At 42.0% G+C, this 21,091-nt stretch overlaps 1 protein-coding gene across 1 annotated transcript in view; it reads left to right on the forward strand.

Annotated features, from left to right (window-relative positions):
• Positions 1 to 645: 645 nt before the first annotated feature.
• slc12a6 (solute carrier family 12 member 6) overlaps positions 646 to 21,091 on the forward strand; it is a 30,732-nt gene continuing 10,286 nt past the window's right edge. The window contains exons 1-10 of the mRNA XM_085349431.1: positions 646 to 778; positions 5,382 to 6,118; positions 14,872 to 14,966; positions 15,444 to 15,572; positions 17,436 to 17,582; positions 17,666 to 17,720; positions 19,532 to 19,662; positions 20,017 to 20,243; positions 20,328 to 20,446; positions 20,561 to 20,749. Coding sequence (XP_085205557.1) covers positions 5,899 to 6,118; positions 14,872 to 14,966; positions 15,444 to 15,572; positions 17,436 to 17,582; positions 17,666 to 17,720; positions 19,532 to 19,662; positions 20,017 to 20,243; positions 20,328 to 20,446; positions 20,561 to 20,749 — 1,312 coding nt within the window. The 5' untranslated portion in view covers positions 646 to 778; positions 5,382 to 5,898. The remainder of the gene's footprint in view (positions 779 to 5,381; positions 6,119 to 14,871; positions 14,967 to 15,443; positions 15,573 to 17,435; positions 17,583 to 17,665; positions 17,721 to 19,531; positions 19,663 to 20,016; positions 20,244 to 20,327; positions 20,447 to 20,560; positions 20,750 to 21,091) is intronic.

Genomic DNA, 21,091 nt, shown 5'->3' on the forward strand with positions numbered 1-21,091 from the left:
AATAAAGGTTATCTTATCTTATCTTATCTTATCTTATCTTAAAGCTTTCCCAGCAGAAAATACAGTGAAACAATGGAAAGAATTGATTACTGAAGTATTTTTAGAAGAACATACAATTTAATTCAGAAAATAGCAAAGGGCATAGTATTTCAGATATTTAATTTTACATTCTTGAATTGTTAATGCACCGATAATTTATGTAAGTTACATATTTTAGAGCCAGGTACTGGTTCCCAATATGTGGATTTGGGCCTAGTCCAAAGGGTCAGACTATAAGTGTGAGGAAAGAAGCAAAACTAATGTTAGCTGACAGAAGTACTTAAAACGTATTTTTAATATGGCAAAGTAACTAGTAGCTACAGCTTGCAGATAAATATAAAAGTACCAGAAATGTATTACAAATAGCAAAAGAGTGTGTAAAAAGTAAATCTGTATTAAATCTGGTATTGATCAAAAATATATTTAAAGAAATAAGTGATGCATTTCATATTTTTAGCAGCACTGTTCGTGTTCACTGTTCGATAGCTAGCCGCTGTCTACTCGAACTACATTTCCCAAGTAGCTTTTACCCCGTGTCTGTCACTAAGCATGCGCAAGACGTTTTAGCGACGGCGAGGAATAGAGGACCCCCCAGGCGCTCGCGCGTGTGTATGGTTGAGTCGATTGAACAACCCAAAAAAAAAAAAAAAAGTCCCGAGAAAACCTGGGAGACACTCCCAAATTTTTAGTGATTTAAAACAGCCATATGTGCATAGGGCCACATGGAAGCCAGAGCCAGGTATGTGTTTCATGTGATAACTGTCTGAACTCCGGGCTTTTTCTCTATCGGTGTCGGTGAGGCAGCCGGGGCTCCGCGGAGTTGACAGTTTATGGCACGGCTAGCCGCTGAGCTAGCTTCGGTTAGCCGCGCCGACTGTAGACGAGCGGCTTCACCCGATACGACCTCCACGTATGAGTGTGTGTATTTGTTACCACCTATGGATATCTGGTTGATGGGTCGGCGCTGGGCGTGATGCTCTTCGACACAAGACGCTTGGTTGAAAGGAAAATCACAACTTTGTGAGTAACGAGCTAATTACCCGGCCGGTTTATCCCGGAATAACCACGCGTTTTTGGACGTTTTTTTACGTCTTTATTTTCAAGCCGCTCTTAAACATATCCCCCACGTCGTAAAAATCGCTCTTCACGAGGTTTGAGTTAATGTCTGCTTGGCATTTTATCCTAACGCTGGCTCTGGCCATATCGTGTCGTCTGCAGGTGTTCAGTGACCGGTTCGAGCCAGAATTATTATGGCCAGCTTAATTGGCTTACAATGGGCGGTGGTTAGAGAGGCGAGCATCCCAGCCAGCTTTGATTTCCCTAAACTGGTTAATTAAAGACTTTTCTTAATTGGTAAAGGTGTGTTTGGCCATGTCCTCGTCTCTGGATCATATTTGCTTACAGCCGCATTACCCTCGTGATGGAGGCTGCCTGCCAAAAGCGCAAGAGGACCCAATCTCCCTAATTTGACTGTAAAGTTCCTTAACGATAGTAAAATTAAGGCAGTATTTTCACTTAATTGATCTCAGACCTGGGAAAATCTTGAACTAGATGAGGTTAAAGCTAGTTACTGCTAGTTTAGCTAAAATAATAATCTTTAGTCACGGCGGTTAGATATGTTTAGGAGGTCAGGTAGCCTCACAGATATTGATCTGGGAGCTTGGCAAACTAATCCATGATCATTAATACTGGCCCACATTGGTAGCAAGGCATTATGACTGTCTCCTGATGCAAAGGTAACAGCTTAAAATACAAAAATAGGCCCCGAGTTAGCACGAAAAAGGAACAAAATGTGCTCAATCCTTATGCTTGGACAAAAAAGGTGGCTGAATATGCTGTAATGTTATCTAAGTGACACACATAAGAGTAAATGTGTGTGTTTAACATATTCTTTAAAGGAAACCAGAGCCAGGCATTCGTTTCAAATGACTAATGTTTGAGCTCTGAGGGTTTGTCTTGGGTATTTGTAAGTGTTGATAAGGCAGCATTAATAAAAAATGACCAACAAAGAGGCACCAAAATTTTACTGGCACTGCTTGGGTAAAGGGTCACTGTAAATAAATCACTGCTCAGTGAAAATATTGTAAACTGTATGCAGTAAAACAAGTGAAAATCAGTCAAACTAATATACCCAAAAGTGCAGTGTTAAATATTCCAAGGTTAAAGCAATGCTATGTGTATTATAGATAAAATATTATAAGTAAATCCAGGTGTAATGGGAAGTTTGATGGCCACAGGTTGGAATGATTTTAGGTTTTCAGGTTTATTTATAAATGTTCTAGAGCCAAAACACAAGAATTCACCTCTAAGTGCTTTATATTGTGAGATAACTAGGGCTGCACGATTTTGCATAAAATGAGAATCACGATTTATTTGCTTAGAATTGAGATCACGATTCTCTCACGATTTTCTTTTCCAGTATAAATATTTATTGCACTTATTAACTGCACATCAACTTCGTAACAGTTGAGACTGAACATAAAAACAATAAATAAACATAAAAACAACAAATGTCTCACGTTTTGTCGTTGCCGCAAAATGTTGTACTGCTTGAAATTCCGTCTCCACCGTTGCTCACACTGCGTGTATAGAGCAGGTAGTGCAACAATAGAAAATAGCGTTTGTCTAGGGTGTTGATCATTTTCCTAAATCCCTCGTTTTGCACAGTGTTGATGGGAGCCATATCTTTGGTCAGGTGATAAGTGATAGCCTCCGTAATTTCTTTGTGCCTGCGGGAGGTCGATGGGTATGGGGAAGCGCTGTATAAGGTTCCCGTTATTGATGTTTGGGTGGTTGACCGGGACGGACTTTCTCCTGTCACTTTCTCGTCATCCCTGAGGTGCTCTCCGTTGTTTTTTCCCTGCTAATTTTAGCAGCCTGCTTCTGTATCACGTGGTATAAGGCTCCGCCCTTGTCATTTGTTGAGCAGGAAGAGTGAGCGCTTGTTTTCATGCAGATTACGTCCTGGATCAAAATGCGGTACAATCGTCGTCTTTTTTTTCTTATTCTTTTTTTTTTTTAAATCGTTGTCATTTGGAAATGAGATCGCACATAAGTATGAATTGAGATCGCGATTTTCTAACGATTAATCGTGCAGCCCTAGAGATAACCCTACAATAATACAGAGAAAACTCCTAAACTAGATGACTCTGTATGAACAAGTACTTAGTGATAGTGGGGAGGAAAGACTCTTGGGATGAAGACGGGCCAAAAGAGACACATGATTAGTACCTTCCAACTAGTGGATGACCTGCTCTTTCTCCTTCCTCGTCCTCTTCATATTGCTGGGTTTTTTTGTTTTGTTTTGTTTTGTTTCTTTGTTTTTTAAACCAAGCTGTTGTCGGTGAAAACATCAATCTGGAGGTTTCAGAACAAGATTTCAGAAACAAGCTCATGACATCATGATCACTACGTCATTCTTTTCTACTGTCTATGAAGCCAACATTGGCAGTCACATAAAGGTGGTCATCAACTGGATAGGTCAGCCCAGGGCTTCCCAGTCTAGCTACTTTGGACACTCGTACTATCTGCGCCCTGAGGTTCAAGTGTTCTTCTGGGAATAGTGATGCTATTTCCCAGGGATTCCATGGTGGTGGTCAGTATCATATAGTTGGTCTTGTCACATGTCGGGAAGCTGTTATTTCACTTACAAGATCATTGAACATGCAACAGTGAGGGTTACAGATGATTTATTTTACCACAGTGGTGGATCAGTATCATCACATATTTGAAGCCAAAGTATCTGTGTTATATCAGAAGTGTAATAAACTGTGCATCTGTGGATTGAGGCATTCTCAGCAGGGATGGATATATTTAAGATTGGGTGGATATCCAAGCATTTATCAGTTCTTCTGTCTCGTTCTTTATTGATTCTTTTATGATTAATTGTGGAAAAATTTAAGCCTCCACAGGTTTGGAGAATCTGCAAAACTCTAAAGACAAGTAACAGAATTTGATAAAATCCTGCATGTGACTCATGGCATGCGAAAGCTCTGCTGCCATGAGTTTGATGGCGTCATTTAGTTACGCACAACTGTGAGAAAAACACACTGACACTGATAGAAGCATCTGATAAGCCTGGAGACATACAGCTCACATGGACTGGGTCATTTTGGAATCAGCCCTCAGTGGCAGTTTTAAAGGCCACTGCTTGCTCGTTGACCACAGCATGGTCACTGAATTGTTTCTACATTGCTCTCTGTATGTTGGCATCGCTACACATCAGCGTGAACTTAAAGTTGGGTTAGATTTAGATGGGCGTGTTGATCTCTAGTAGGAGGCAAGGCTCAGTCGTCTATCAGTGAATGTCAGACTGAAGATTGAGGTAGTAATATCTGCGCTGAGGCTCTGACATGTTCTGCCAGCTCATTCTATCACCTCGCTGTACGTTGTCTGCCCCCACCCCAAATCTAGCTTTCTTATTAGAAACACATGCTGGTGAGTTATAATGGAAACTAATTTAGGTGTAGCTCAAATATGGCTGGAGGAGGCTCACGAAAATAACCTCACGCCCGCCTCAGAGCAGATGCTTTTCACGCTGCAGCTTTCTTTATCTTTGAGAAACCCCCCTCCTTACCCCCTCTCCACCCATCTCGTCCACTTCTGAATGCAGACTGACAAAGACTGTTAGACGGGTAGCGTTATAAAACAGGAAAGAGAGGCCACGTCTGTGAATGCAGAGTGAGAAAAAACAGCCAGGAGCTACTGGCACAACCGGTTGGAACCGCTCTCTTTTAATAATTAAATTATGATTCAAGCTAAAACAACAATTCAGATGCACAATGTCCACCTGTGCTGGGTCACTTCTTTCCCTCAGGTTAGTTAGCACACTGGATATCTAGTTCACTAACCACTGAAGGCGCTGGACAACAGTGATGTTCACAGTGCTTACTGTTTCACACCTCCTTTACTTAGAGAGCAGTCATGCTGCTCTGAGAAGATGATACTTGTGATGAACAGTCGTTTTCATAGAGTTGTTTCATTGGCATGTAGAGAAAAGGAATTGGGTTGAAATGTGTGGGTTTTTTATGTTGAGTTAAGAAGCACCATGACTGGTGCATAGATGCATTTTATGGTACAACAGAAGAAGTGCTTGGTGTTAACACACACTGTATATGAAAGATGGACACATCCAGCTCTCCCTTGTTGGTTTATGGATGCATTTAGTATTTTAGCTGCTGTTATTATCTTGTTTTTTTTTTCAGATTTCTTTCAGTTTGTTTGTTTCTTTTAAATTTAATTCTGCTTTATGTTTTTCCTGTCTGTCTGTACCCCTCACTGTACCACTTTCTTCCCTTCCTTTGCCCTGGCTCTGACCTCTAATGTGTGATATCATTATAAAGACATCTTTACCTCTAAGGTTGCTTGACAGACAAGTTTTACTTATGTTTACTTGAGAAATAGCAGAGAAAGACAAGTTTAATGCACTTGACTGCTGAGCCATAGGAATTGAAACAAAGTGCAGGTAGAAGAGAGAACGCACTGAGGGCAGTTTAAAGATTTAGCTTGATAATAAAAGACAGCCTCAGCTGTTTGTGTCATATCATGTCTCAGTTTTTATTCTACACATTCCCAAATTTATAGCCAGGGATTTGATCATTTTGTGCTTGTGTCACTGGAAACATTTATTTGTTGTACCTTTTCTTTCACATGCCGTGTGGAAGAAGTCTAGTTTGCTTAAATGGAGAATTTCAGCGTCAAAAGGGCAAATTGTAGAGGACGCCATTACCTCAGCATCAACTGCAAAATAGCCTAGCCTAGCTCAGCTCAGCCCTGCTGGCCAGTCCGTGACTCCTCCTTCCCCTTCCCTCTTCTCCCACATAGTGCCCCTCCACCCCTGTCTCTTTCAAGTGAGCTATAATGGCATCGGTGCGCTTCACCGTGACGCCCACTAAGGCGGAGGACCTCCCAGGGGGGTCAGACCTGTCACCTGACATCAGCCTGCGCTCCGGTTCCCGTGTGCGCTTTGAGTCAGACAGCGCCAACCGAAGTGACCCACTAAGCGAAGTTTCTGGAGGTGTGACGACGACTTCTGCAGGAGGAGGGGCTGACACCCCGGATCACAGCAGCATAGACCAAGGTGAGGATACACACACCTAACACAAAGACATTTCTTTTTAACTGATGGTGTTTATTCTTTATACTTGAGACATGACAGCTGTCACGTCCTCTTTGAAGTTTCTTCATTGGCTGCATTATGTGTGACAGGCCTGTGCAGTGACCATGATTTAACCATCGGAAAAGGGGGGCTGGGATCAGGCTTATGTTGCTTAAGTCGGTGTGTTGTTTCCTGGCTTTTGCTACATGATGACTGGTTTTTAAAATTGATTCTGATAAGGTTTGATTGATTAATTGATTGATTTTTTTTTTTTTTGTGGAAAAAATTTGACCTACCTAACTTTTCAGCTCGGTGTCTGAAAACGGTGTGGCAAGAGAACAGAAAAAAGCTTTGACATGTCACTTCCTATGTGGCATGATGTCTGCGTCATTGACTTTGCAATGTCCAAGTGTCAGAAAAACATCCAGGCATCGATAAAAGATATTGATGAGTCTTTGAGACTTATGACTAGTCTGCTTTTTTTCTTTTTTTTCTGAATTTTACTGTCTAGTCTCTAATGCCAGTCCTTTTCCTGTCTTACTTGAGCCCCAGTTCAGTTTGTTTTAGTTATTTATATATATCCATTAGGGGTGCAACGATATTCGTATCGATATTGAACCGTTCGATACAGTGCTTTCGGTTCGGTACGCATATGTATCGAACAATACAACATTTGTAATTTATTTTATCAACTTTCCTTCTGACGATGCTGTCTGTGTTGAGCGCTCAGTGAATCTGCGTTCGACTACTCCGCCTAGGCTGCACTGTCGAGCGCAGATCCACTGAGCGCTCAACACAGACAGCATAGTCAGAAGGAAGAGCGCAGGGCAAGCTAGCAAGACAGAAGTTAAGCTCTCCTTGCAACATTCAGATCTGGCGTTTGGAATTATTTTGGTTTTCATGTGACGTATGACCCTGAAGGTAAGCGAGTCATGGACTAAAGTAAAACAGTATGTTGGATGTGCCATGCAATGCTCAATTACATGGGTGGGAACTAGTGTGTTAGCGCAGTTAGCTCGTTAACGTGTTGGCCGTCCAGCCCCATGCACGGGGCGATCGGCGGTAGCTCGTTAACGGAGATTTGCCGTGTTGTGGCGTTAAGGTCATTTCAACGAGATCAACCTGAAAGCACTAGTGGGAACACGACGAATATGACTGCACATTTACGCCGACATCATCCTAGTGCAAAGACAAAAACAACAAGCATGCTACTAACTTTAGCCGAGTCATTTAGACAGCTGTTAGCACATGATTCTCCTTATGCTGCTGAGAATATAGCCCAGAAGAAGCGGATAGTATAGCTTTTATTTTGGAAAGAGCCATTTCTCTGTAATAAACTCTCTTTTCCAAAGATGAGTGATTCCTCAATCAGATACAGGGCTTGCAATATCGCTAGCCCGACGTCCCGGAGCTAGCGATTTTTTTCAGTCGGGCTACCAAAATCTCTCTGCCCTGCCCGTCCGGCTATCGTAGGAAGGAAAAATATATGTCAATGCTTTTGCATTCTTTCAGAAATGTAGCTGGGTAATTATGTCATTGGCATCGGTGAGCCACTGTCAATATGTGACATATTGAAATCGCGTTTGAATTTGCGCTTGTTTTTTTGCTTTCACTTTGCAATCGTGCGAACTGTGTATAGAGAGCGACAGCACTGATCTGTGAGTGATGATAATTTGTGCACCAATTCCTCTGACATCGTCTTATTAATCGTTAGCTTACTATGCAAACATGACAAGTGAAATCTCCCGCAGCTTAAACATGTGAGAGGTTGATCGCAGAGAATCGCTGAGCTTATGTGAGTGCGTGTGTAAAAGCAGCAGGATATATATTTCAGTTCTGCTGAGCCAAATAAGACAGGTCAGGGTGAAGAAGTGACAGCCAAAGAAAAGCTTACCACAAAACGGAGAAGTTATGACAAATGAGACTATAAGGCAAAAAGAAAGTGCAGCTTTATGGTTTCATGGACAAAATAATTTCTGTGGCTGCAATATGACGAGCTAAATAACCAGGGCTGCACATAAGTGGTCCGCAGGTGCGCATTCGCTGTCAAAATAAAAAAACACGCACAAGGGTTAGGGTTAAATTTAAAAACTGTACTTTTGAGTTAAAATATATATTTATAATTTTAATAAATGACAAATTAAAAAGGCATGAACATTTTTTGTATCGAAAAAATATCGAACCGTGACACCAAAGTATCGAACCGAACCGTGAATTTTGTGTATCGTTGCACCCCTAATATCCATATATCCACACATTCTCTGTAAAGTCAGTTAAGTTGTGTTCAAGTTCATGCAGTTCACGTTAGTTCAGTTCACTTTGTTTTTGTTTTTATACCTCCAGACAGCAGCAGCAGACATCTCAGGGAACATAGTAATGTGAGATAAAGACTATGCAATATTAGAAAGGGAGCTGATAATGGTGCTTCTGTGTCTGCTTGCTAGATGCTTTTTTTTTCCAGGTTCAAGCATCTACTATGTTGTTATTCTTGGATCTTTTTTTAGTTGTCATTCTCAGGCCTTTACAGTTTTATAAGCACTAGTTGGGCTTTTAGTCCAGATTTTTATATTGATTGATATCCAATTTGATATTGATATCTATTGATTTAAAAAAAAAACTGATATCAGCTGATATTTTCTGTTTTGCTTTTGTTTTTTCCCTTTTAGACACACAACATAAACAGAGTTCCCTCACATTTGTTATGTGTAGTCATTTATGAGTCCTTACTGAGATATTACGACTCGCAGCTCTGCTCGACACCACTTGGATCAGCTGGGTTGTTGTTTGTAGCGTTCCAAACACGAGTTGCCTAGAGGACGAGTGCCCCCTCTGGTGCACAACCAAAACTACAGTCATAATGTGTTGAATGGTGTTTCTCTCATCTCTCTTCATTTATCTGCCATTTAAAAAGCAATACTGATATATCCGCTGTTACATTGTTGAGATTGTAATTAATGTTCCTGACAGGGATCAGTGGGCACATTAAGGTGAGGATGAAGACTCATTCATCGCCATTGTTCTGAACCATGCTGTAGCATGTTAATTAAGTCATGAAGGCATTTGTAGAGGGTGATCTTCAGCATGTACTTCCTTTGTACTGTATGTTTGTGTATGGGTTTTTTGTTTGTTTGTTTTTCTTTTGCCTTTTTAAAATTTATTCTTTGCTTTGTCGCTTTTTCTAAATTCAGAATTGTTTATTCTATTACTCTTGTTCTCTTCTGCTTGCTTTCTTTTTTCTTTCTCAGCAGGTGACCCAGGTGATTGATATATGCATTTTTTTTTCTCTGCCCGTTCTGTTGGTTTTTGTCTTTTGCCCTTCTCCCCCGTCCCTCTTCTCAGCTGTTTTTCTTTCCCTCTTTCTTTCTCCCCTTCTTTCCCCCAGTCAAGTCTGTCCCGTATTCAGTAAGTGAAAATAAAATAAACAAAAGGTGAATCAAATGGACCATTACGGCAAGGCTGGGATGGTCAGTTTGGTAAAGTAAATCCGTTGGGCATCTTTCTTTGCCTTTAGACAACAATTCTGAGGGCAAAAGAGCCAAACGGGACAGGCAAAAAATAAATAAATAAATAAAATAAAATAAATAAATAAATAAATAAATTCAGAATTGCTAGTTTGGTTTGAACAGGAAGAGCAGGGCACCCGCTAGGCGTGGGTTCATGAGGGGAACATTAGTTATGATGGCTCATGTTAAAACTAATGCTGAATTCCTATGCAACAAATTCCCACACATGAACTAGTGAGACTGGTTTTCACCGGACACAAAGAAAGGTCTTCTATAGCTTTTTTTTGCCCAGACTGTTCATTTTCTAGGAAATAAAAAGGGAAATGCTATTTTTAGATTCTTGAGATGTGCTCATGCATGTCTCAAGTTGAAAAATGCATTTTTAAATAGGTTTTATGGCTCTCTGGGCTGTTAAGCTCTCCATTTGTTTTTCTAAGTGAGAACTTGAGGCCAGAGTGCTCCCCTCAGGGCTAGTCAGCCAATTGAGCAACAGTTGAACTTCACCATCATTGCGGTTAGCAGAAACTGAGAACAATAAGAGGATTTCATTCTGTTGTGATTATAGCGCATGTTCCACTTCCCTTACTGCCAAATCAAATCAAATCACTTTTATTGTCACATCACATGTGCAGTGTTACGTTCTGGTCCCGGCAAGTAAATAAACGCAACAAATAGTTTGCCCCACTCACTTCCCACCCATGCAAAAACCCCAACAACGACACCTTTTTTAAGTATTTAAGCAGCCATTTATTTTCCTCAGCAGTGAGCAATGCCAAAACAATAAACAAAACTCCCTATAAAACCATCCCTAGTCTTCCCTACACCAAAATAAAAAGAAGCCAAAACAAAAGACAAGTCACTTACCTATCTATCTAACGAAAAACAGGAGAAAACTTGTTCAACAAAAGAAAACTGCTTCTCACGCCTACTAGGCTGCGACAGTGAAAGTTATACAACAAAGGAACAAAAAAGTGACCGCCACTGGTTAACTTATTTACAATTATTTACATGGCAAGGCTAGAGGTACACGTGAATACTCCAGCCTGCACTACAATAATCACACACACAACTCCGTGATCGAGTCAACGGGGTTCCCAAAAAAAACACTGCCAGGTGTCTGTCATCCGGACGTTAAGTACTGGAGGTGGTCCATCAATTATCCAATCCGAGGATAGGTAAAGACTCCACCCGGATACTTAGCAGCCACGCCTAGGTGTCCACCTTCTAGGAGAGGGAAAAAGAAAGAAAAGGGAAAATACCACCAAACACATCACTGGGTCATAACAGCAGGTACATTGGTACAGCACATGCGAGTGAAATTCTTGTGTGCGAGCTTCACAAGCAACAGAGTTGTGCAAAATACAACAACGTAAACAGGCAAAATATACGAATGGCTAAATCTGAAACTAATAAATATATGTACAATATATAATAGTATATGGGGGGGGGGAAATCTGGATGTGTATACTAAATGTTTTTCTACGTGTGTGTGTGTGTGTGTGTGTGTGTACACATATTTTACAAATTAAATAGAGTCAATAAATAAAATATATTAAAATATACAAAAAAATATACAGCCACATCAGTTCTGAACTGATTCACTTCTTTCCTTAATCACAAACCCCTTCACATGCACAGATATGTGTATTTTCAGAAGAATCCAGAAGAATAGAGGATAATGGTAAACAGCTTCCATTTTACTGATGTGACTGTGCAGGTGTCAAAAGGGGTTATAACCGTGCAGAGATGATCCGGTAAAGCTCTTTCATAGTAGTAAGCATGGCCCACGCTCTTTAATAAGCTTCCATAAATAGATATTAAGCCAGTTAACCCGACTTGAGTTTCGGTCAAGCTTTAGTGATGCTGCGGTGGCCGTTTGTGAGTCTGTGCAGAAATAGCAGAGCAAGCGTGTTAGAGGAAGAAAAATGCTGTTGTAGAAGTAAATGAGCCAAAGCCCTGAAAGACAGGAGGTGTGGAGAGTTATTTTCAGAAAGGTCATAGACTCTGTGATCCATTAATGTTGACACCGATAAAGTTCCCTACTGAAGCATGCATATAGTCCACACACTGCTACATCTGGCTCCAGTAACTTTCTGCTCCACTGACTGTACGTTCTCTCTCTCTCTCTCACACACACACACACACACACACACACACACACACACACACACACACACACACACACAGTATCATACTCAGGTGTGGGCAGAGGACCTGTCCTCTTGGGGCCACACACACAGCTGTGTTCCCCTGTGCTGAACTGGGTGTGGATTATAGAATGAAGTTGAACAGCTGAGCACAGAGAGGACAGCAGTAAGAGCTCACATGTGTCTCTGGACAGCTTTTAGTTTGGCTAAGAGGAGGTTTTCAGATCAGTACTGGTGTAGATAGCTCCTATCTACACCAGTACTGATCTGAAAAGAATATATATATATATAGAGTATAGAACTCGATGGATATCCACCAATATACTGTCAAACTGCAGCGTTTATTTTATTTGCAATAGTAACATACTTGGTGACAATAAATAGTGGATTGGTGTTCAGATGCATCTCCGTGGGCGGAACGGCAGGCTGCGACAGTAGTTCTCGTTTTGGTCTGCTGCATCAGTGATTTTGGCATAGCGGCACATAAACATTAACTTGCTGCTGAGAGACTCCGCTAAATGACATCCTGCTGACACGGGCAGAGCAGGGTCTGACTGGTTAGTGCTGAGCAAGCTTTCAAAATAAAAGAATCTTAAATGACTCACGCAATTTCTTGGGTTGCAGTTTAAATACCTGGCAGCACACCCAAATAAAGCCTGTTTGTGGGGAAACAGAAATGTATACTTTCATATTTGAGGAAAAACAAACTTGGGACTGTATTTGTAAGCCGAGTTGGCTGTTCGGTTGAGAAGTGTCTGACCTGAGTCACATGTTGTTGTCTGAATCACTGAACTTTTTTAAAAAGAGCAGCATCATCTGTAAGCTGTGCACACCAAGGCTGGTCTCACAAATGACGCAACAAAACTAACCACATGGAAGCAGGTAGTTTCCCCGATGCTCTCAGCTCTGATGCTGACTGTCAGTCAAATGATTTTGCACATTTAAAAAGAGTTAATTTTTTTAAGAAGGCACACAGTGTGAGTAGGTATCCTGTCTTGATGGTGGATCGCTATGTTAAATATGTCCTAATTGGTCCCTGTGAGCCAAAAGCTCAGACTTCAGACTGCCCTAGATGCTGGTTTCAGTTTGGCTTTGTATGATGTCACAGTTTACTGTGTAAACCTGCTGTTCAAACCTGTTTGTGAGGGCCAACCAATCAGAATCCCAATAATGTTGGCTTAAAGAAGTGTGTTCAAGATTATAACTGAAATCTTGATTATGCAGAGCTCATGTAGTCGAGCCAAAGAATGCAAATCTAAACGCAGATGATTTCTCCACAACAGCCTGAGCAGATAGAAAGTGTGAATCTCGACAGTCCTGATTAACAGGTTAAGTGCTAAACATACTGAGGCTACATCCACACTGATGCGTTTTGTATGAAAACACATCGTTTTGGCCTCCCATCCACACTGAGACGCCGTTTTCCCCAAAGGAGAACGCAGCGTTTTGAAAACGCTGTCGAAAACGCATACATTTGAAGAGGGTGCTTATGCGCCGCAGAGTGGACAGCGAAAACGGAGACTTTCGAAAACGATGACGCATGTTAGTCATGTGATGCAGTCATGTGACCAATTAAACTAAGATAGCGGAGGGCATTATACAGCAGTTGTTTTGTTTGCGTTCAATTTTGACAGCCCTATTAAAGATGAATATCAGTCTGTACACGCTTCAGATAGCTTTTCTTCAAATTCTTTAATTCTCACTCGCTTTTGCAACTTTGTACTTTTGTGTTACTCACAGCAACAACTCCACCTCATTGTTAGTCCATTTAAAAACTCGGTGCTTTTCCTCGACATTTTGCTGCGACGTTTCAGAGAGCCGGAAAGTAAAGAAACAGCAGACAGAAATGAGGCAGGTGGAATCTTCTTGCGTTTCACGCATGCACAGTACTGGTCCGTAAGCGTTTTCGTCCGTTTCAATGTGGACGCACAACTCTGAAAACGACTGAAAACGCTAGTGTGGACGCGGAGACGACAACGCCATTTTCAAATCTATCCGGGCGAGTGTGAGCTTGTTGAGATGTGGCGCATTCACGTTTATCTGTGTTCATCTGACATGGTTCAGTTTCTGTGTGTAAAGAGCAGCATCATGAAAATCAGGAGCACGCATTAGATGACCTGCCAGTTAACATGTTTTATGAACAAATGAGCGAGCTACCTGATTAGCTCGTTAGTTAAAATCTCCCAGCATGCCATCGTGCTTCAGCTGTTGATTGTTAGGAGTGAGGTTTTGCCTGTGTTGAGTCAGTATCACACTCGGTATCTTTGGCCAAATGTAGCACTGCGAACAGGATGGGAAGTTACCACCCACCACACAAATGCTGGCTTTTTTTTTCTTTATTTCCTCCCAGGGATCGTTGATTCATTTTTTCTTTGGCACGTAACCAGCCGATGTTCTAAAATAGACAGTGAAAGCTGCTGAGGCAGTTTTAGATTCACCAGCTAGTGTGAACTCATTCATAGAGTAAACACTGAAAATGAATCATGCTCTCAACCCCCCCCCCCCCCCCCCCCCCCCCGGCCGCACCACAGTTTTTACAGGTGTGAAGAGGTGGAAGTTTGCTGTGTTTACAGGAAAATGAAGTAAATATAGGAAGATTTGTTATTTATTTATTGTTATTATTTCAGTTTGGGGTAACTTTACATGTATTTAAGGGGAATCCACACCGTTATTATTTATTTTGCTATTGGAATGTTACACAAGAAGGGAAAACTTGTCTCATCCCTCAGTCTCTGGTTTTCTTCTGAGTGCCCTTCTGTGAAGCGTGTGACCCTTGGCTTCTGTTAGCGTGAGTGTGGCGTAGCAGGGAGGGGGAAGTGATGCTGCTGACTCAGGTGCTGCCGATGCAGCGGTCTGCACCGGCGGGAGGAACCGAGCCAGCGACACGGGGTCGCTGCATCAAACTGTGTCTGTGAGGGAAACAGCTGAAAGTCGACACCACCGAGCCATGATGACAGCGATTTAAAAAAAAAAAAAAAAAAAAAAAAGGCTTCCTTTGTGCTCAGTCATATTCGTGCTGCATCATCCTTTCCTTTTCTTTCCCTTTGTTTATGATTTCTCTCTCTGTCTTTCTTTTATTGGCTAGGTGAGGGAAATTCGAAAACCTCCAGCGTGTACATCAACAGCAATCATCAGGTGGACGATGACGACTTCTACGACAAAAACCTGGCCTTGTTTGAGGTACAAAACATTTCAGCCACTCTTTCTAGTGGCTGTATTTGCTGCTTTCTTATAATGTATTCACTCTTATGGTTTTATTATACAGCACAGGGCTAAGAATAGAAAAGGATGGTGACTGTTTATTTGATGAATGTCTGCTAACTGGAGCCCAGAATAACCAGCATGTGGCTGGTGAGTGTAGATAATTTCAGGTTTTATAGCTTACAGAGTTCCTCCTTCTCTCTCCCACTTCTTTATCTACCGGTTCAGTATGCCTCTTTGCCTCCTCTTCTTTCATTCTGTCTGTTGCCTTTCTCCGGTTGTCATTTTATCTTTCTTTCACTTGTTCTCCTATCTTTACTTCATCTCTGCCTCACAGTAATTTATGCCTTTCCTCCTTTTTTTAAATTTGCCCCATCTTTACTCCATCTGTTTTAATCTCTTTCTCGCTCCACCATACTTCATTGTCTCCTCTTTTTGTTCGTCCTCTACCCACAGGAGGAGATGGACACTCGGCCGAAGGTGTCCTCTCTCCTCAGCCGCCTGGTCAACTACACCAACCTGACTCAGGGGGCCAAAGAGCATGAAGAGGCCGAGAGCATCGGCGAGAAAAAGAAACCCAGCAAGGTACAAACGAATAAACCTTGAAACACACGTAAACACAAGTGTGACCTCGTAAAACATTAAATCCCTTTAGTGTTTTAATGAGATTCACTGGATGGCGAGGCATGTTGGGCAATCTGCCCATATGGAGTGCACAATTCCAGCTGTACTTTGTCTGGCTGAACAATGATCTTTTACTGCAGTGTCATAACCAGGATGAGCCCTGGTTGTAGCAATGGTGTAGTAAGTACAAAGTTGATCTGGATGACAGTAACAATCCTCACATGGTCACTAGTTCATATGTTGCACCTGAAACAATAAAAATAAAGACATCCATTTGTTCATCAGTTTTTGAGGCCCTGTCCTAGAAAACTGACTCTTTCTGCCGCCCTCCTGACTCGCTGCCTCCAGCTGAAATTGCGTTTGGATGTAACCCTGGTGTGGAGCCCAATCCTTCCTGATAAGGCGCTGGCTGGCCCAGATAAGAACTGCCTGTCTGTTTTGGCGGTTTGAGAGTAATTGCACGTTTGCCGGATTGCTCGGACACATTTGCCAACAGACGGCAGGGAAAGTTAAACCAAAACATGTTTAATCCTCCCGTCTGGACCCCACCGTGTGTTCAGTACAAGCATCAACATAAGTCTGGTACAGCAGGGAGGAGCCGTGCAGTGATTTCAAGACCTTACCTGGAAAGATGACAGTGGAGCAGGGCTAGTTTAAAGACCAGCTTTAAGAGATTAATATTTGGATAAGAAAACATTTGAATGGAGAAGGAGCAGCGTTAAATCCCAACTGGACCAGAGTAGAAGTGCTTCATGGGTCTCCATGTATGTGTGCTTCCTGCAAGCAGATGTACAAAATGTTAAAAACATGGGTTTCCTAAAACATGGGTTTTCGGACACTAGGGTCATTCCATATAAAATCAGACACATATGGGAATAAATATTTGCCATCTGCCCCGCCACTAAATGAGGCAATTTGACCATACCAGGAAAGTTGTCTGAGTCCGCAGAGTACATAAACATGGATTTGAGGGATTTTTTTGATTGTTTGTTTGTTTGTTTGTTTGTTTGTTTGTTTTCCAGCAGTTTTGAACCATTTTTGAGCTAGCAGTAAGACATTTAGGCTCTGTTTAAAAGCTGCAACCAAATCCATTTTATACCCACTCCAGGTCTCATGATATACAGCTAGACTCTTGTTTTTGTACAACATGATGTTTTTTTCTGAACTTTGTGTGTGAGTATCATGGCATAAATCATTTCTATAGGAAAACTTCTCCGGTTGACTGTCTGTAGAGTATTGGGCCCAGGCATTAGTACTGCTTTTTGGGTAAACCTTCAAAGTCCACATCACCAAGTGGGACAGGTGGCAGGTCAAAACATGTTGCAGTGTATGAAAGGTCTGCTTACAGCAGAATGTAGATCATTCAGAATGTAAGCTTATTGGCTAATTACAGTATCTAATATTAGCTTCCTCTTTCCTCTGATGAATCTAATGTTTTTAGCATTTGCTTGTGGGGCTTGAGCCTGTCCCATCTGTCGGAGGGCGTGAGAGGCTGTTAAGGGGCAAACACATTCACACCTACAGCTAATTTAGAATCACCAGTTAACCTAACATGGACTATGGGAGGAAGCTGGAGTACCCTGGGGGAGCCCACACAAATAAAGTTGTTGAAGAATGGCTAAAATGATGTTCATCGAAAGTCTGAATTAACCTTTAATGTAACATCAGTTTAATGTGTTTAGTTTCGTTTTATTTACAGATGAAGGTAGTATGATGGACTGAAATAAATGAACAAATTCCAAATGAGCACCTCAGTGTAACATTACGTGCTGTCTTTGGATTTCGTTTCTGCTTAAACCTTTTTTCTTCTGTGTAATCTTCCAGTCGCCACAGATGGGGACGCTGATGGGCGTGTACCTTCCTTGTCTGCAGAACATCTTCGGCGTCATCTTGTTCCTGCGGTTGACCTGGGTGGTGGGAACTGCCGGCGTGCTGCAGGCCTTCTGTATTGTTCTTATGTGCTGTTGCTGTGTGAGTATTGGAGTATTAGCAAGCAGCCCCAAGGAGACAAAAACAGGAAACCTTTCTAAAACACTGCCGTCTCTCCTCTCCAGACAATGTTGACCGCCATATCAATGAGTGCAATCGCAACCAATGGAGTCGTACCAGGTATTCCTTTATCTTTATGTTTCTTCCTTCATTCTGTGGACACAGTGGCCCAGAGATCCTTCCTTCTTGTCTTTCTGCTTCTTCCTCCTCATCTTCTTTACTTTTCCCTCCTTTCCTTCCCTTTATTTGTTCTTCTCTCTACTCTTTCCTCCCCTCCTCATTCTTCTTCTTCCATGTTTTTTTTCCTTCCCATTTATCCACACTTAGAACCAGTATGAAGAGCACAATGGGTACTGTTAATCTATTAGATTAAGATTTACACAAAGTGATTTACATAGATTAACTTTACATAATGAATGTAACTTATTTCTTAACTTCATATTATTCATCCTGTAATTTATTTACGCAAAGAAAGAAAATGCACTCTTTACAAAAAGCTATAAATCCAGCAGGGTGCTGAGTTTAGGGTCACCTCTGTGTTGTCTGCTTCAGTGTCTCTGAATTGAAGTGTATTTCCACAATAAATCACATTTTTATGTGGACACTTTGCAGTGGACTGAGTCTGGTGGCCTCTGTGGATGTTGTGTTGACTTTTGTAGTTTGTCTTTCCCGGTTGTCCTTCTCATTTTCCAGCTTTGGGCGCGCTGACGACGTTTTGCTAACGAGTGTTATTTCTGTGTCCCGTCTCTCCCTCTGTCTGCCCTCCCTCTCTGTCTGTGCCTTCATTAAAAACCTAGAATATTTATCTGCCATTGACCTTTTCTCTCGCCGAAATGCCTCGAGGCGAATATCCTGAGTGTCAGAGTAGTTTGATTAACTGACTTATTTTCCAACAAGCATGGCACAGTTTGATAATTGAATGTAGAACGAGAAAACCTCTGTAAAGTAGAAAATTAATCTAACAAGTTCTGACTCTCATCAGGCATTTTACCCCACGCTCTGTCTCACCAGCTTCCAGCTGTCATGCTTTCTATTCTCAGATGGTAGCGATTAAGTGTGTGTGTGTGTGTGTGTGTGTGTCTGGTTTACTGAGGTCAGGCTGAACAAGTAATAAAGTGTGTTTGGGTTCTCAAATACAGCTCAGCACTAAAAATCACTCAGCCTGTGCAGACATAGTGACCTGAAAGTCCAGCAGGTTTTGTGGCCTCGCTCAGGAACTTCTCACATTAAATATGTCTAAATCTACCACATTCATATTCAATTACATTTTTTTGTGACATCGACCCTGCTGTGTGTTCCTTTTTGTGTGATGTTCAATGCTGCTGTTTGGAAACCAAACACCGAATTATGCTCGCAGTCAGCAGAGTATTGGTATCTGCTCTTACTGCCTCATTTGTGTTATATGTGGTTCAAATGGTATCAGCAAATAGCCGCTGTTTGCCTTGCCACACTTGGAGTAGCAGTTGTGTAGGGGCAATGTTAATTTTACCGTAATGCGGGCTGGGCTGTGTTACCCGAGTGTTGGCTTATTCACGTACAGCCTGGTGCTTGATGTCAGAAGGTTGGATGCATTAAGCTCGACCTGGTCCAGCACTTGGAGTGAGCTGAGCAGCTGCTGCCGTGTGCATTTGCAGATGCCGTTTGAATGAAAGCCCGCTCTGTCTGTATTTGTGTCACATAGAACATTATGCTTACTTCTACAAGCATAGTATGACTCCTCTTTTCTCCCCTTTTGCCTCCCAACATCATAATGTTACTAACCATCCACCGCCTCCGCTCTTTCTCTTTCTTTGTCCACCCTTCTTTTCCCCCCTCCAATCTGTTTCTGTCTTCATCCCACTTTTTTCCATCCCTCTTTCTCCCTCTTCATTTCCACTTCCTCCAACCCTTACATACACCTTCCTCCTCCTGCTTCTTTCCTCCTCCTCCAGCGGGAGGTTCCTACTTCATGATCAGCCGCTCTTTGGGTCCAGAGTTTGGGGGGGCGGTAGGCCTGTGCTTCTACTTGGGCACAACCTTCGCTGGAGCCATGTACATCCTGGGAGCTGTCGAGATCCTTCTGGTGAGTTGCTTTGTTTGCTTTGTTGTTGTTCCAGTTAGTATCGTGTTCTCCAGACTTTCTTCTGGATGTAAAGGCTTACGTTGTGATCATTGAGTGACTCTATACCGATACGAGGTAGCAACGACTCATTGCCTTCACTATATGTGGACCTCACAAAACCCATAAGCTCAGTTATTTTAAATAAACATGTGACCTGAGTTAGGGACACAAAAGGAGGCTGACCAGTTTTATTGACAGGCTGATATTATTTATATGTGTCATCTGATTGGCTGATTTGCACTAAACACACTTATATTACTGAACCTTCAGATAAGTGAGGCCTGCTTCTTGCTCTCTTCCCTCTCCCTCTGACAGATGTACATTGCACCCAGAGCAGCGATCTTTGAAGGTGAAGGAGCAGCCATGTTGAACAACATGAGGATATACGGCTCCATCTTTCTCCTCTTCATGGCCTTGCTGGTTTTCGTGGGGGTCAAGTATGTGAACAAACTGGCCTCTGTCTTCTTGGCCTGTGTCATCATCTCCATTTTATCCATTTATGTCGGAGCGCTGGTTTCTGCCTTCAGCGTGCCGGATTTTCCGTGAGTCTTGATTATTTGGAGAAACACAGAGCTGACCGATCATTTATGCGTCACATTTTTGACTGACTGGGCTTTCATCCACAGCGTATGCATGCTGGGAAACAGAACTATCAACGCCCATGATGTTGTTGACAACCACTGTAGTAAAACTGTCCTGGTTAAAGTTCCAGCTGAGAAATTAGACAGCAACTTCACGATTAACGGTGGGTTCAGATTTCCTTCTTTCTGTTACGAGTCATGAGGAGTAAGAGTGTCTCTGAGTTACACCAGTGTTTTTCTGAAACACTGTTTTTTTTTTTTTTCTCTCTCTCTGATAGAAAACAGCACAGTGGGCCCCACTTTTGACCCCAGCCATGTCCCAGAGGTGATGGTGGAGAAGACCACACATCTTTGGAAGTTATTTTGCCATAACGCACAGCTCAACACCACCTGTGACGAATACTTCACTTCAAACAACTTCTCTGAGATTAAAGGGATCCCCGGACTGACTAGTGGGGCCATATCAGGTAGAGTGCATGCATGAGGAGTGCAGTGATTCTCTGAATGAGAGATCATATAAAATATGGACACGGCCAATGTGATATCATCCACCTGTTACGAAGCCAAGCTGAGTGTTTTACCATTGCCTCTTTGTTTGTTTGTTTTTTAAATCTGATGAGGGTGGTCATTAGCCAAGTCTGGCTGTGTCCATCTTCTTTTTAGTCTGTGGTCTCCATGGAAGTTCCAGGAAAGTCTGGGATTGCACTGTTAGTGTTGTTGGCTGAAAGCTAGAACCTCACTTATAGCTGACCAGTATGAAATTACTTATTTACTGAGTGTGCATTTAAAAAAATATAATCGATTAAAAC

The sequence above is a fragment of the Diplotaxodon limnothrissa genome, linkage group LG3 (genome assembly GCF_057381915.1).
Source record: "Diplotaxodon limnothrissa isolate DT_005_m linkage group LG3, D_limnothrissa_male_GT1.1, whole genome shotgun sequence".
Taxonomy (NCBI): Eukaryota; Metazoa; Chordata; class Actinopteri; order Cichliformes; family Cichlidae; genus Diplotaxodon; species Diplotaxodon limnothrissa.